The sequence below is a fragment of the Patagioenas fasciata genome, chromosome 12 (genome assembly GCF_037038585.1).
Source record: "Patagioenas fasciata isolate bPatFas1 chromosome 12, bPatFas1.hap1, whole genome shotgun sequence".
Lineage (NCBI taxonomy): Eukaryota > Metazoa > Chordata > Aves > Columbiformes > Columbidae > Patagioenas > Patagioenas fasciata.
Window position 1 is genome coordinate 7,797,434 of NC_092531.1, and position 15,796 is coordinate 7,813,229.

General features: G+C 42.0%; 2 protein-coding genes across 3 annotated transcripts in view; both read left to right on the plus strand.

Annotated features, from left to right (window-relative positions):
* The window catches only part of UBE2Q2 (ubiquitin conjugating enzyme E2 Q2), a 47,110-nt gene extending 39,268 nt beyond the window's left edge, over nt 1–7,842 (plus strand). For both annotated transcript variants that reach the window (XM_065847221.2, XM_065847222.2), the window contains 6 exons: nt 330–420; nt 743–801; nt 2,310–2,358; nt 3,257–3,352; nt 4,336–4,402; nt 6,159–7,842. In XM_065847221.2, coding sequence (XP_065703293.1) covers nt 330–420; nt 743–801; nt 2,310–2,358; nt 3,257–3,352; nt 4,336–4,402; nt 6,159–6,190 — 394 coding nt within the window. In that variant the 3' untranslated portion in view covers nt 6,191–7,842. The remainder of the gene's footprint in view (nt 1–329; nt 421–742; nt 802–2,309; nt 2,359–3,256; nt 3,353–4,335; nt 4,403–6,158) is intronic.
* A 136-nt stretch (nt 7,843–7,978) lies between these two features.
* On the plus strand, nt 7,979–13,239 carry FBXO22 (F-box protein 22). The gene is made up of 7 exons (XM_065847847.2): nt 7,979–8,161; nt 8,275–8,407; nt 8,618–8,705; nt 9,093–9,188; nt 10,206–10,370; nt 11,339–11,504; nt 12,286–13,239. Exons 1-7 carry the CDS (start codon nt 8,058–8,060, stop codon nt 12,713–12,715), a joined length of 1,182 nt encoding a protein of 393 aa, XP_065703919.1. The 5' UTR covers nt 7,979–8,057; the 3' UTR covers nt 12,716–13,239.
* Nucleotides 13,240–15,796: the final 2,557 nt, after the last annotated feature.

A 15,796-nucleotide genomic window follows, 5' to 3' on the forward strand; every position in this document is an offset into this window, starting at 1 on the left:
TTGTGTGTTGTGCTTTTTCCCTCCCCTTCTTGGGACATACGTTTTCAGTGTACTGAAGAGAATCAAAATTGCGGTTTTCAAATGAGCAGGTTATTTTGTGCTGTGTTCAAATACCACTTGATAGTGTCAGTGTGTGTTGAGGCAAGCGTTCATGCTGATCTCATGACAAAGTGTTTACTTTGTAAAGAGAGCAAGACTTTTCTACTTTTCACTTCAAATTACAGTTTGAAAGCTATAAATACATAAAGGAACTCTTAGAGAGTAATTCCTTTTTATAGGTAGTGAAAATATTAAATTAATCCAGGCTCTCCCCCCTGCTTCTTTTATAGGGTTGATCCTGATAGCCCACTGCATAGTGATCTTCAGGTCTTAAAAGAAAAAGAAGGTGTAGAATACATCTTACTCAACTTCTCTTTTAAGGTATGTGTCTGTGGGAAGAAATGCTGGGGTTAAATTTGTAGCTTACTGTAGAAAGTGACTGGAACTACCCTCAGTTGTTAGTTGGGTGGAGATGGAGCTGTAGCATTAAAAAGAAAAAAATAATAAATGCAACTTCAGGTTTGGCACTAAGCCTTCCCAAATGTTTTTTAGCCAGCACTGTGGAAAAGTGTTTTTACAGTACTGAAAAAATTTACTGCTTTCAATCTGATTTGCCAAAGGAGGCAGCCATTGGGATACTTCTTGGTTAGGAAAACGGTGTCACAGTATATTTCTTAACCTGTTTTTTTGGTTTGCTTTTCAGGATAACTTCCCTTTTGATCCTCCCTTTGTGCGAGTGGTGTCTCCTGTGCTCACAGGAGGGTAGGTTTGAGTTGCCTTACAAAAATTTTACTCTGAAATTGGTTGATTTGGGGTTGCAGGGACCATTTTGAGGCTAACATATAGATGTCAAGAAATTTCCCCTAAATATATACATCTACTGCTGCTGACCTTGAGTTTGGTGAAGAGCTCAATGTGTGATATGGAGACTTGCTTCTCTAGCATTATGAACTAACTGTAGACAACCACCTGGGTGCAGTTCCTGGTGGAACTGTGTACTTTGTGTCTAGCTCTGAAGGACTCTGTGCCTGCCATAGTGGTGAACATCGCCGTTAGTTCCCCTGCTGTAGGGTGTGTTAAGTTGGCGCTTTGGAGGGGTCTTGATCCCTGTGTTGCCTTAAACTTGCTCTATAGTCTGAACTGACTCTTATTGGTAACACTGCCATAAAGTTTTTGTCTAAAAACTCCTCAAATGCTAATTCAGAAATACTAAATTAAATCAATACCATGCTCTAAAAGTAATCTAAAATGTGTTTGAAGTGCTGTCTGTGGCACAGAATCTTTGTCCGTGGAGAGATGAAATTCACCTTCCAAGGCTTTTATGCGTCTCCTGCTGACAGGAAGTTATAGCTGTACATTTGGAAATGCAGTCTGTGATGGCTGGTGCTGATTCAGATTTGATTTTAAGTGCTGTGTGTCTCTTTTGCATTCAAAAATGGTTAGTGCAGTTAAATAAAGTAAACAGGGAGTGCCAGACACCAGAAAACTTATTTGGATTCTGGTTTTGTTGCACTTGGACGACTTTGTAGAAATGAAATGAAGAATGGCCCAGAAGGTCTGGATTTTGGTGATTGTTTCCCATCAATGTCGTGCAGATCTATGCTGTTTGAACATCTTGGTCGTAGGAGGGACTACATTTTTTGGAGTAGTAATTTCTACTCCCTCAGTCCAGGTTTAGTGATGCCCATGTGTGCTGATCACTGGGTCCAAGCCAGCACAACACCTGATGAGGTGTTGCTGAAACTAGACAGTGGCTTATAGGAAAAGAGCAAGTGAAGATCTACTTTATCTTATTTGTCTACACCTTTGATTTCTAGATGCACCTACATTGTTTGGAGTTGTGTTACATTTCTTTACAGAAGTTAATTTAGCTGTTTTTTTTGTTTGTTTGTTTTGATGGATTTTTTTGATTTGGGGTTTTTTTAATTAGAACCACACATCAATACTATTCATACATAGTATAGACATAAAGCAACCTCCCTTTTTTCCTGGTGCATGTACAGTGTAAGCAGTTGTGTAGCTTGGTCACTGATTCTAAATAAATAGTTAGCAAAGGATTTTTATTTTTTTTTGATATCACAGTGCTAATCTTCTTTGCATAAGTATAATACGGCTAACTAGTTACCGTTTATTACCAGTTAAAGTGCATTTCAGCTTTATGTGAACAAAAAATGTAACAAACTAGCCGGCAAGAGCTTAAAGTGCCGTGAAGGGATTAATCTTTTTACTAAATGCTGATGTCAAATATTGTCTTTCGTATTTGTTTCTAGGTATGTCCTAGGTGGAGGTGCATTATGCATGGAACTTCTTACTAAACAGGTGAACATGGGCTCTGTTATCTGGATAATAACAAAGCATGCTTTAAAATAATGAAAATAGGTGTTTCCCCTGAGGTGAAGAATCCCTGCGTGGAATAAATTACACACTCTGAGGGGAACATGATGGAATAGACCTCAGTTCCACAAGATTGGCCTTGCTGATCTTGTGTGAGGTGTTCTTATTTCTGCCTTGGATGGCTTACAAGAGGTCTGAGGAAGAGACAAGAAGTGAGAGCACATCACCTTTGCGTTCTCAGAATTTCTGGGAGGAAGCCAATGTAAAGAGTGAGTTTTAAGGAGCAAGACACCTTGTTTCCTTTTCTCCAGAGCTGACTTTGTACAGCAGCAGAGGCTTCTGGAAGAGAGGAATGCAGAAGATTCTAGGCATATATGGTTCTGATGTAGACAGTACAATTGGTTTTCTCTTTAAAGCAAGTAAATGAATGAAGTAACTATTTGTAGGCTTTGGCAGAAACTGTTGTGAACCCTGGAAGGTAAAGCAATGCCAGAGAGAAGCAGGAATTTTCATGGGAACTAAATTGTCACGGCTCAATCAATGGCTTCATTAGATGGCAGTCTTTCTGCTTTTTGCAACAAGAAGTGATGTTACTGAAAATGTGTAAATGCTGCAGGAATGGACCTCTTCTTGTTTCTGTCTTGATGTATTTTGGAAATGTGCGATTCCCCCTTCTCATTGGAGTTCTTAGCCCTAATACTGCAAATCACTTTCTGTATTTTCTCTGGAAAATAAAAGTTGTCAACTGAAAACCTGTAGTTAAAACTAAAACTGGAGTGCAGAAAAAAAAAAAGCCCAAAGCACACACATTCCAAAACAGATTTGCAAGGTGAGCAGGAGCAGCAGGTACATGTTATATAGAAATATTTCCTTCTTCCCCCAGGGCTGGAGCAGTGCCTATTCAATAGAATCTGTCATCATGCAGATCAATGCCACTTTAGTCAAAGGAAAAGCCAGAGTACAGTTTGGAGCCAATAAGGTAAATGCGCTGTGTATAGCAATTACACAAATTACTGTTAAGCTTCCAGTTCTTTGCTGACTTGCATCAAAATGCATAATGACAGTTCTGTCCTTGCAAATATATTAGCATTTTGATTTATCTTGGTGTTTGGTTCATATGTGAATATTTTATTGGCAGTTAGCTGTATGTTTTAGGAAATGATGAATGTATGAATAGGATAAAACCTTGGGATGGGCAGGGTGTGTAAGTAGTTGGACTTGTACCCTGTACTGCCCCCATACTGGCAAAGGGAGGAGGGAAGGAGGATTCAGAATTTGGAACCATGAGGATTTGGAAATTTGGGCTCTGAGAAGGGCTGCAGATGACAGGCTGCTGATGTTAAGAGGTTCTCCTCCTTTTTGCTGGGCTAGAAACCTGCAGAGTTTCATGAGGGCGTGAAAAATAATACAGTGCAAATACTTTCGAGCTGGCCATTCAGCATAAATGGAAATGATAATTCAGTTCAAGTGTGCATGCTGGTAATGCGCCATAACTTAGAAGACTTTGAAGTACTAAATGCTATTTTCAAATGATGTTTAAATATTTAAATCAATGAAGTTGTCACTCAGATGCCCATTTCTAAGTATTGGTTCGAAGATGGTGAACTAGGTAAGACATGAAAGTTTGTGATCACAATTCTGTCCAGCGTGGTCACAGTTGCGCTGAGCTGGACGGTTCCAGTGAGGGTTGCCTGAAGCTGGTGGTTCTGGTCGCACACACTTGTGACCCACCGCATGTTCAGAACCCTCCAACAGAGGGACCTTTCCAGCAGCAGGGGTTTACAAATTAGCGTCATTATGGTGGAGTCGAAATGAGAAAATAAGGGTATGTGTCTTTAAAGTCTTGCAGCTTGAAGCCAGAAATGTTTTTACAAAATTTTCTTTGTGAAATTGTTTTTAGGTTCTGTGTGTCTCAATGCGGGGAGTTTATGTTTGTTTGTTGGTTTGTTTTTCTCCTTTCAGAATCAATATAATCTAGCAAGAGCACAGCAGTCCTATAAGTCACTAGTACAAATACACGAGAAAAATGGTATGTATATTCGTGCGACTTTGTTCATGTCTGCAGAGCAGCCTGGGAATTGGTATTTGGCCACAGTAAAACTTGAAGTGCCAGAGAATCTTATGTTGGCTTGGGAAGACCATAAAGGGTGTTTCCGTTTTTTTTTTAATCTTGCACCAGGGAGACAACAGTGCTTAAAGAACCTTCACTAACAGTCATTGCAACGTTTCCAGCTTACACATGTGTCCCTACTGCTTTTTGAAAGGTTTATTTTCATTTTCAGCCAGTTGATCTAGGAACTTTTTTGTTACTGTAGCTTTCTAAGTGTCGTATTTGTTAGTGAAGTGATTGCTGGAAGTTTCCCTCTTTCCCTGAAAGGCTTTGTTTTAATGTGGCAAGACCCCAGCAATAGTAATCAGAGAGAAAGTGGAAAGAAAGACTGGAAACTAAAATATACTTTTTTATTTTATTTTCCAGTCCAGCAGAAGTGCACTGGCTGGAAAACTGTGCAATAGAAATGGGAGATGCTTTTTTTTTTTTTTAAACCCTATTTAAAGCCAGTTAATGGTCTCTCAGCTGCATAAAACAAGTCTTCAAGTGCTTCAGGTATAATTGCATTCATTGTGCCAGAATGAGAAGACAACAAATGACCTGAGGCTTTAAAAGATTTAAGTGACTTACATGTTATGTAAAAATAGTCAGCAGGGTTGGTGCCTTGGTCTCGTGAGGAGGGAGTTAGTCCCAGTTACCACTTTGTGTCCAACCTGGATCAAAGAACATCACAGTCTCCTCTGGGAATTCATGTTGCTGTGAACATGTGAGCGTATTTCAGTGAGACTGTAGTGAACCCCTCAGTTTCCCTACCTCTAAAATTGGACGTAAGGCCTTTTCTGCTACTGGGAGGAAAATCAAAGATAACGACTTTAAAATGCTTTCCAATTTTATAATGCTTTGATCTTGCCATTAACTGAGTCTTCTGCTTTTGAGTTTGCTACCAAAGCCAGCTGGCTGGCTGTTTACTTGTAGCGAAGTGCCAGCCTTGGCTGTGGTGACTGCTGCTGCGAAAGGTATCTCTAACATATAGCTGCTGCGTGTTCTCTGGGACAACATATACAGGCCCTGTACTCACTGTACAAAAATTTAGAGATCTTTTTTACAACAGTGTCTGGGAGAATTAAGATTGGAGACCAGGAGGTGGCTAGAAAAAAAACTATGCACACTTGATCAGGTCTGATTCAGCTGCTAAACATGCCAAATCCTATCAGGAGGCAAGTTATTCAACTGACATTTCTGAGCCCATTCCTACAGCCAGATTTGCCGAGGTAGGATGAACTGTTCAAATGCCTGTGCAGTATGCAGGAAGGGATTTATATATAAGTATCCCAGCGTAGTCATGTTTGTACATCTGTGCGTTAAGTGGCTTGAGGGCTTGGGTGTTTTGCCTCTTATTCCATTTGCTTCTGTTACAGTGATGTTCCTCCTTCAATAGCATCCTCTGGCGGTGTCCAGCTCAGGGTACCTGCTGCCGCAAAAACCCCAAACATGGAAGTCTTTGATTTTCACACACAAATACACAGGGTCTGATCTTGGAATATGCCACATGCTTTATCTCCCACTGCTGGCCACTAGTGTTTAGGGCACTTGCTCTCACTGGGCTGAGCTACTTTAAGAGGGAAGAAAGGAGCCAGATGAGGCTTCCATCTCCCACAAATTCAGAGGAAGATTATACGATTGTCTTGACGTAGCAGTGTTGTTGGTTCCTAACGTGTTTCTCTGTTCTCCACAGGCTGGTACACTCCTCCGAAGGAAGATGGCTAATATTGAGGACTGGTGTATACTTGGACCAATGTCAAGAAAACAAGCTCTTTTTTATGTTTTCCAACACACAGACTCAAGCTATGAGTGCCCCTATAACAGCCGTACTGAAGACTTTAGCTATTAGATAAGTTAGTGGATAATCTGTCGACTGACACGTAAAGTATAAGTTACAGCCTTACCATTCCGCTCTCCTTAGGCATCTGGACTGAGCAGTTTGGGCCTTTGCCGTTATTCGTTCTTATGGATTAAGCATATTTGGGCCATGCCCTCCCTTCTCCCCCTTTGTTTTTTCATTTGGAAGTGTAAGCGCCCTACAGCAGGCTATTGAGTTACTACAGATCATTCAATAGGAGTGAGTTGTTCACACACTTCTGTGTATTTCTTACCTTTTGCAAAATGCGGACTGCCGAGACTTGTGTTGTATTGTTTCATTTAAAGCCAAGAAGTTTAATACATTGTTTAATACTGTTTTAGGAGATGTCAGGTCTAGCAAATCACAGTAGTTTTTCTGGTCTAAAATGACAGCATTTGTAGTATTTCCAAATTAATGATATAGGAAAAACACATGTATGTTAAGTCATTAAACATTTTTCATGGCTGTATGAGAATATGAACTGTTTATTGGAAAAGATGCTCTTTGTTTAGATTATGTTGATGTTGTTGGGTTTTTTGGTTATTTTCTTTTTTTTATTTTTTTGGTTGGTTGGTGTTTTTTTTTAGCAAGAGCAAGGCTGTGCCAATAAAACCTTGTAATTAGTCACTTCCACTGGGGCATCAGAACTTGCTGGGCTGTTCCTGCTACTTGTTGGCTCAACCTCCTTAACAAGAAGAGCCACAGTATGAAGCTTGATGTTATTTAAAATACTAAAAACCTTTTTAGGTGTTCCATTTTATTAACCGGGTTGTTGCAATCATTTGTAAACTAATGAACTTATAGAGTGATTGGCACAAATTGAGATGAAAGTCCTTGAATGAAAAATTTTTATATAAAAGCTACAATAAAGTACAAAAACCATCATCTGATTCAGAAGTTTAAGAAATGTTGCCATAGTCATGACAGAGGATTTGTTATTGAGAGACTAAGGGGAACTGTTCTTTCTTTCTTAGGAAATGAATCTGGGTCTGTGTATAATTACACCATATTTCATGGCCTTACCTAAATCGATTCTGTTTTGGTTGTAGTAGTAGTCATTAGGCCTTTGCACCCTTCTGGGGCTGAGCTAAGGGTGTGGACCTTGGATAAGCACTTCTAGAAGCACAGGAGCATGTTTTTGTTACGGATTTTCAGTTGACTATCACATTTGTGCGCTTTTCTTTATCAGGCACCCGCAGTTCCTTGTGCAGTTGCTTCTAGATCCAGTTTTTAGCTCGAAAGAGGTGATGGGCGAGGTTTGGCACCGCTCCCATCCCCGTTGTTTCTGGTGTCCGGTGGGTGACTCCCCAGCCTTTCTGCTCTGCGGTTGTACCGGTATCCGCACCCCCGGGCAGAGCAGCGGCCGCTGGGGGCGGCACCGCCTCCCACCCGCCCAGGGCAGCCCTGCACTCCGGCGCATGCTTCGGTTTGGGTTCCATTGCTCATTGCAGACTTACTTGGCAATGTACAGGAATTTGTAAACTTGCATCAAGTTTATGAATAAAAACCATTTTACGAAGTGCGCTGTGTCCCTGCTGGGTCCCGGGCCGCGAGGGGGCGAGGCGGGCACCCGGGAGCGGGGCGGGTCCTCCCGGCCGCCAGGCGGCGCACCTGTGACTGCAGGGGCTGTCCGTGCCGTCGCGTGACCGGAAGTCCGCCCCGTGGACGTCGGCGCGCGGGTGGCGCAGAGCGCCGTGACGGCGGCGGGAGCGGCTCGGCCGGGGCGGCGGCGCGATGGAGCCCGCGGCCAGGGGTGGCTTCGTCCTCGGTAACCTGGCTGAGGTGGTGGAGCGCGTCTTCGGCTTCCTGCCCACCAAGGCACTGCTGCGCGCCGCCTGGTAAGCGGCGGGGCCGCCGTGGGGGTATCTCCGCTACTCCGGAGGTAGCGGGGCCGGGGCGGGCCGCTGCTGGGGCAGCCCCGCCGACGCGGCGTGTCCGTGGTGTGTTGCAGCGTGTGCCGGCTGTGGAGGGAGTGCGCCCGGCGCATCCTGCGGGCGCGGCAGCGCGTCTCCTGGGTATCGGCGCTGGAGCCGGGCCCCGCCGGGGGACACGCGCTGGTGCACGCGCTGGCCCGCGAGCTGGAGGTGGGTGCACGCGGGGGCCTCGCGGCGCGGGCGGGAGGGACAGTCCGGCGCGAGGCGGGGAACGGGGATCGGTGCCCTCGCACCTCAGGTGGGGCTCGCGCCGGCGCAGCGGGCGGGAAAGCGGTTTTACCTCAGGGGCCGCCCCGGGGAGCGGGGCCGGGGCCGGCGGGTCAGCAGCCCGGCCCAGCCTTTCCTCCCCTCTTCCTGCAGCAGGTGCACGTCCTGCCCCAAACCGTGCTCTATATCGCTGACGCGGAGACATTCGGCGGGCACGAGGAGTGGCACGAGCAGAAGAAAGGTAACGCTGAAGTAACTTCGCTCCTTGAAGTGCTTGGGATGTAGGTACCGCACGTAGAGGGAAGTCAGCTGAAAGGGGATTCTCTGAATTGTGAGGGAAAGTAAATCCTTTGCATAAAACCGTGACCACGTGGTTTTGTATTTGTGATATGAAGCACTTGTCCATTGTTTTACACAGACGAGTTCCTATCGCGTTCTCTGGAGGATATTGATTCTGTTCGCCTGTGCTCTTACCAGTTAGTACTGGTTGCCAGGGCAGCCACTAATGGGCAGCGTTGGTTAAATAGGACGGGACTGACTTCAGGGTGTGTTCCTATGCAGTTCAGAACAACTCACTTCTCTTTTTTTTTCTCTTTTTCCCCTCTTCTCTTTTTTATGTTTTTAACAGCCAGGAAAAGAAACAGTAGAGAAACAGCAATTGCGCTTGAAAAACTCTTGCCAAAGCGATGTCAGGTTCTTGGACTGGTCACCCCAGGGGTTGTAGGTAGGAGGAAAATGTCTGATTTTGTGAGAGATTGGCTTGAAGGTGTCCAGCGTATTGCGTGTCTATTTTGGTTCCTATTTATTACAATTTCATACATTTTGAAAGCACAGACCTGCAGACTGATGGCAGAGTTGTCACGGTGATTACCCTGTTCAGCATTTGGTTATAACTTTAAGGAGTTCACAATGTCACTGCTAAGTCACGTGCAACTTAAGTTCTTTCCTCATGTGGTGCAGTAATAATGAAAAGCGTTGATTTAATTGAGGAGGCAGCTTATTGTTTGGGGCGTTTTTGTGGTTTGTTTTGTTGTTTTTTTTTTCTAGCACCTTACTGTAATTATTGAATCTTGGGTTTATCCGTATTTTTCAGAGTCACATTGTGATTGATTGTACAGGCCATCCTCGGTATATACCTGTTTGTTACGGTTTAGCAGGAGGCATATGCAACAGCTATGGAAAACTCACAGCCTCCCCTGGCAGTCTTGTTCTAGTGCTTCACTTTTTTATCATTAAAAAGTTTTTTCATATTTTCTTGCCTTAAATTATCTTCCCGTAACCTAAGTAGGGTATTTGATATCACTAGCATAATTCAGTAATACGCTCCTAATATTTAGGTCAGTTTTATACTGTCATTACACGCTTTTGTAACGCCTTAAAGTCTGAGTATGTTTGTGTGCCTGCAGAAGTTGCCAGGAAGGCTTTAGACAGCTGTATTCCACAGTGCTTGTTTTCCAGCTGGTTTATATTTGGTGTGACTGGGGGGAAGTGTCCAAATATATCTATGTTTCCTTGTCCAATGTGACTTCAGCATGATCTTTAGCCAGCAGGACTCCTACCTGCTGCTTCTTACTAAAGCATTGATAAAAAAGTCACACCAGTTATCAAATATGTTGTTATGGAAATGAACGATTGTGTTTTGCATTGTCAAAGTTGTTCTACATGTTTTAATCTGTGTTACAGTGTAGATGAAAGTGTTAGAATCACTGAATGCAAGATGTCTCATTTTGTATCTTTGTAGTTACCCCGATGGGTTCAAGCAGCAATCAACCTCTAGAAATCGAAGAAGGTGAAGCTGGGTTTGCTCTGTTATTTCCCAAAATCGATGGGGTGAAAATACATACCTTCCATTTCTCAAAAGATGTGAAGAACAGGGTCTTTGATGAAAGTAAATTTGCTGAAGCAGGTATGTCCTTGTTCTCCCCTTTACTTGGGCTTTGGTGGTGTCGCTCTTCTAGGCTCCCATGTGGAACCAATAGCTTCTGTGCTAATGCACAGAGCATACTGTGGCTCCCTAGTGCTGCAGTGGGTAATTACACATCTCTGTTCTTCCCATTCCATGGAGTATTAAGGTTCAGTTATCCTGAGTATTGATCTCAGATTATTTCAGATTCCAAGTGGAGCTGTTTGGAGGCAGCTGTTAGATTTTGAGCAACCTCTAATTGGTTGAAAAATAACAATAAATAAGTTTGTGCCATTGGGCATTATTCCCATCGCTACAGTTTAGAAACAAGTGGGGAGGAGCTGCTTCTCCTCTGAAATAACTTTGCATTTAGATATTAAGTTGGGCGTTGTAGCAAGGAAAGGTAGAACTGAAGACAGCACGTTTCAGTAAATAGAGTTGATGCTCCTCATGCTGTGTCCTCAGCAGGGCAGATCACTTATGAAGAATAATGAGGGTTTCTTGAGTCTTCTAAAAACCTTCAAGTTTCTGCCTTGGGATAAGCACCTGGGTGATGTATGTAATGTATTTAATTTTCAGGTAGAGCTATTTATTGTGTTACGGTTCTTGTTGAATAGCCTATACACTCAGTTTTTATCTATAAAGGTACAGTTAAGCTTGCCAAGTAAAACTGGAGAGCTGTGCCTTCAGAGGCTGTGATAAAACACAAATGCTCTGCTAAAGAAGTGGAAAGCTGGAGGAAGCAGATGCAGTCATCTTTTCCTTCCTCGGTTCTTTCCAGAAATCCTTACGTGGGGAATACAGTCCAGCTCCTGGATGCCTGGGCAGCTTGTGCCTTGTTTTCCCCATTGCAGCAACAGAAAGCCATTACTAAAAGTGTGATGTATTATTTGAGGAGAGGCTGGGATGGTTGGGTGTAAGGGGTCAGGATTTAAAAATAAGAGGGTTGGTGTTTGTGTTTTTGTTTAAAGGGCTGAAGAATAACCCAGATCTCCGGGTGGTTCTTCTGTTTGGCTACAACTCCTGGAAGTCTGGTGCAACTCGATTTCTTCATCAAATAGTCAATCCTTTGAATGAAAAAAGTATCATCCTGGCTGGGGGACAAGTGGAGAGCTTTACATCACTCATCTCTGAGAAGTAAGTATCTTTTTCAAGGTAAATTGTAAAGATTTAAAATAGGAGAAATGCTGCAGAAGCCATAGCATTTTTAGTTAGTTCATATTAGAAATGCCCATTAACAGTAGTAAAAATAGTATTTTTTCTTTTTTTAAGAGAATAAACTCCAACTGCTACACTGTGATCTAGCCAGAAAAGCTGGAGGCTTTGTATGACTGTTAGAAACTGGATTCTGGAAAGCCAGCTGGACTGTTATTCCAGATTAGAGAGCTGACCATATATTAAATTATTGCTAATAAAGCACATGTAGGTAACTGCTGAAACCAATGTGTCCTGGCCAACCTCAAGTCATAAAGAAACGTGACTCTGAAGCCATAACTGACTGTGGCCCTGGATTGATATGTAAATGCTGAGTATTTTTGCTTATCTGAAGTTTAACTAATAGCTTAGTTGGAATTACAGAGTTGTAACATACACAAACTGCTGAATTTGGCACATTTGACAGGTAGGCTTACACTTAATCTCTGATAATGGATGTGAAAGTTTTTCCTTGTGAAAGGTTGCTAAACAAAAGGGTTGCTGAAGTTTGAAGGCTTTGATTTGCTTTTTAACTATTTGTTAATATATTTTTAACTGTTTTGTTTGGTCTTTTTAGTTTTTAACTGTTATTTAGCTGTTTTTCTTTCAAAATCACTAGGATGATAGTCTGCTTTGAAACCTGCTTCTGCCACAGCAGAATTTTATTCAGCTGGGAAGCAGTCTCTCTGGAGCACTCTCTAACTGGTTTGCTGTTGCTTTTCAGTAACAGCGTCCAGCCTGGCGACGCGTGCGGTGTGGTGGGGCTGGCTTTCAGTGGCCCCCAGATCCAGAGTGCCACTGTCTTGTTAGACCAGGATGTAGCTGATGAGAGGACAGCAGAAGCCGCCATGCAGCGTCTCAAAGCCGCAAACATCCCCGAGCATAACACCATTGGCTTCATGTTTGCATGTGTTGGCAGAGGATATCGGCATTATAAAACCAAAAGGAATATGGAAGCGGATGCGTTCAGGAAGTTTTTTCCAAACGTTCCCCTCTTCGGCTTTTTTGGACATGGGGAAATAGGATGTGATCGAATAGTTACTGGAAATTTCGTATTGAGAGAATGTAATGACATAAAGGATGACCTGCTTCATGGTTATACTACCGTTATGACTCTTATTCATCTTGGTTCAACTAAAGCAAACCAAGTTTAAATATGTTTTCGATGCTTCAGTGAGCTGTTGGTTTCATTCCAGAAAGCTGAGAAGTCCGGAAGAGTGGACACCTTGCAATCAAAGCCCTTTGCAAAATGTAAACATAATTTTGGTAATATAATTGAATCTTGTAGTTGGAATAGAGTTCCTTATGATAGCTGCAAGAAAGCTTTGCATTTTGTGTAATCTCCTGTACACATCAGAATTGCAGGTAAATGAGATTTGATGGATTTCTGCAATTGAAGAAAGCCTCTTCCAGATTGAGAGTAGTTTGCACAAATGGCAGTTGGAGTCCAGATACCAATATGTAGAAAGGAGCAGTACTTTCATGTGCTCTATTTAGGTATGTAAAACAGTCTAGAAAAACTACTGATGCATACTGAAATGCTGATACTTAAAATCCACCATTTCCTGGATTTTATTTCAAGAGAGGTGCGCAACCTGCCCAGGGTTTTATTTACATAAGTCTTCAGAGAAAAACAGGAAAGTGCTCATTAAATAAAGATGCAAATACAGAAAAAGTACCTTGCCTTCTATTCTTAGAGAAAAAGCTCTAATTTAAAGAGATGTTGTCCAGTTATAAACTCGTCTCACCATCTTGAACTGAATTTCAATGGTCTTAAATATCTGGTTTAGAATAATATCTGATACTTTGTGTGTACCAGCAGTTTCAGTCTTTGTGTGTTTTGGTTTACCCAATCAAAATGCACTGGTTGCCTTTTCTTTTAGATTCTCTGGTGGCATGATGCTCTCTATTATAAACCTTTAAATCCAGAGTACTGAAAATGAGAACCACCTGGTATCTTTATGTTCCTTTAAAAAGCTTTTTGCTTTTTTAATTTGAAATTGTGGGGAACACAAGACCCAATTATATTCTATTTATATAGAACCTTTAAACTTTTAAAGCATGTTTCTCCCATGCTTTTACATCAGTCACCTGTTTTGATTGCTGCAGCTGGCAGGCAGTATTGCAAAGTTCCAACTAAGAAAATTTAGCATAGTCTCAGTATAGCTAATACTATATTTTCTTCCTTTGAAATTATTTTCTCCCTTTTATTTTCACTTAGTAATTGAATGACAAGAAAATAAGATTAATTTTGCACCATTTCACCACACTTCTAACTGTCAAATGAGGCAGCTGGCCCGTTTTCAGTGTAGTAAAGAGAAAATACTTGGCTGTATGTTGTACAACAAAAATAACGGTATTTTGCTTTAAATGTATAAATCAAGACTACGGTTGGCAACTTTTTGCTGTTAAAGCTTTTCCTGAACTTGGCCTAACGAGCTAAGGTAGAGGCATATCTGTCCTGAGAGTGCACTGTGGGTTTTGGTGGGTGCTGAGCAGAGACAACACTTGCCAGTGCCTGTGTTGATGTTTTTGATTTGAAGACAGAGGATGAGCTGTGAACTCCCAGTGGCCTGTAGGGATAAGGGTGTAGTAAGTGTGGGTGTGACCTGGAGAATGTTTAGTGTCTGCATTCAGAAGGATTTGGAAATGGAGTATGCTTGAATTTTAAGAGAAGCCTCTCTGTGGGAAGTGGATACATGTTTTCTCTTTTCATCGTAACTGGAATGTCAGGTTTGGCCTCTTCTGTCTGCATAAAATACATGTTTAACAGGAGGCAAAGAAAATGTTGCATTTCTGTAACACAGACGGGATTAATGGAGCTGTTAGCGTGAGTTAGGGCTTGTTGGATCACTGCTAGCCTAAGTCCATGAACTTTAACTAACTTTTTGCAGTAGTAGAAGTAGATGAAGTACGATCAACCACGTGTCCTGAACTACAGTGCAGACATGTCCAGAAGTGTCCAAAGAAGCAGCTGGTGATTTCCAGTGATGGTGCAGCAAAACGGGAAATGAGAGTGTGGTTTGAAGGGGCTAATCATCAGCGAGGTCCTGTAGCTGTGGACACTTAAAAGGTAAACATAGTACAGAGAACATGCTGGGTGGGAACCCTGAGAGCCTGCACAAGAGTCCAGGATCATTTTTCCAGCCTCGGGGAGTGGGGATGAGCCCAGGGGAGCCCAGAACCACGTACTGCATGGCTGGAACTGCTACGCTGTCTCTCCCGGAGCGCATCACATCTTCCAAGGTACAGGGAAGCGGTGTATTGATAAAACTGCAACATCCGTGATTAAAGTGTTTTGCTACCCAAATTCATTTTGCCTCCACACTGTCATTTGCTCTTAAAACACATCAACCCCTGAGTGAAACCAAAATATGTTTACTTAAAAGGTGCACATACCAAAAAGGCAGCACTTGTTCTTAACTGATAGGAAGTTTTGCAGTGCAATAATTTGTACCTCTGTCACTCAAAAGATAACCATGAGGTTTTAAAGTGGACAAAGTTAGTTAAATGAATATTCAACAATTGAGGCAAATGTGAATAGCAGAACTGCTCTAAAGGTAATTATCTGCAGTTACAGTGCTGATGGAAATATGATTACAGCAAGAGACTATAGTCCCTAAGTGACCACAACTGGATTTTGGTTTTGTTAAGAAAAAAAGAAAACCTTCAAAGTCACAAGACCTGCAGGGAGGAGTGATGGTTTTGCTGACAAAAGGTAAAAAACATTCTTTTTCCCCATATTTTGAATACTAATAATATTTCATTTTACATTTTTTCTTAATGCATTTTTTAAAAAGTACAAAAAATCATAGGCAGTGTATAACCTTGCACTTGCACAACCAAAACAGCAATTACCAAACAAAACTATTACTATTATTTTTATTTAAAAATTACTAATCCAAAAATCTCATTATAGGATGTTTCTATAACATACAGTTGTAAGAAAGTGAGAGTAATTTGATAAAGAGGAGACAAATTATGCTAAATTGTCACAACTCTACTGCCAGGAAGTTATTTCAGTTAAAAAGTGCAGAAAACTGCAAAGATAGTGAACTTGGATTTTGTTGCTTGGTGTCAGATTTGTTTTGGCCCAAGTTAATACTGGAACAAGCCTTATTTTAAAGATGAATGAGTCAGACTGAATCCTGCCCCCTCGGCAGGGAACAGTAAACCAAGATATGGAAATGATGCAGCCAAACTTTGACTTTGAGGGTGCAGCAGAGAAGGCTGAT

Excerpts from the sequence above, each read along its gene's own strand:
- FBXO22 (XM_065847847.2), top strand. The coding sequence starts at position 8,058 with ATGGAGCCCGCGGCCAGGGGTGGCTTCGTCCTCGGTAACCTGGCTGAG. Across the intron at positions 8,706-9,092 it reads GTGGCACGAGCAGAAGAAAG|CCAGGAAAAGAAACAGTAGA; the intron begins GTAACGCTGAAG and ends TGTTTTTAACAG. Across the intron at positions 9,189-10,205 it reads GGTCACCCCAGGGGTTGTAG|TTACCCCGATGGGTTCAAGC; the intron begins GTAGGAGGAAAA and ends GTATCTTTGTAG.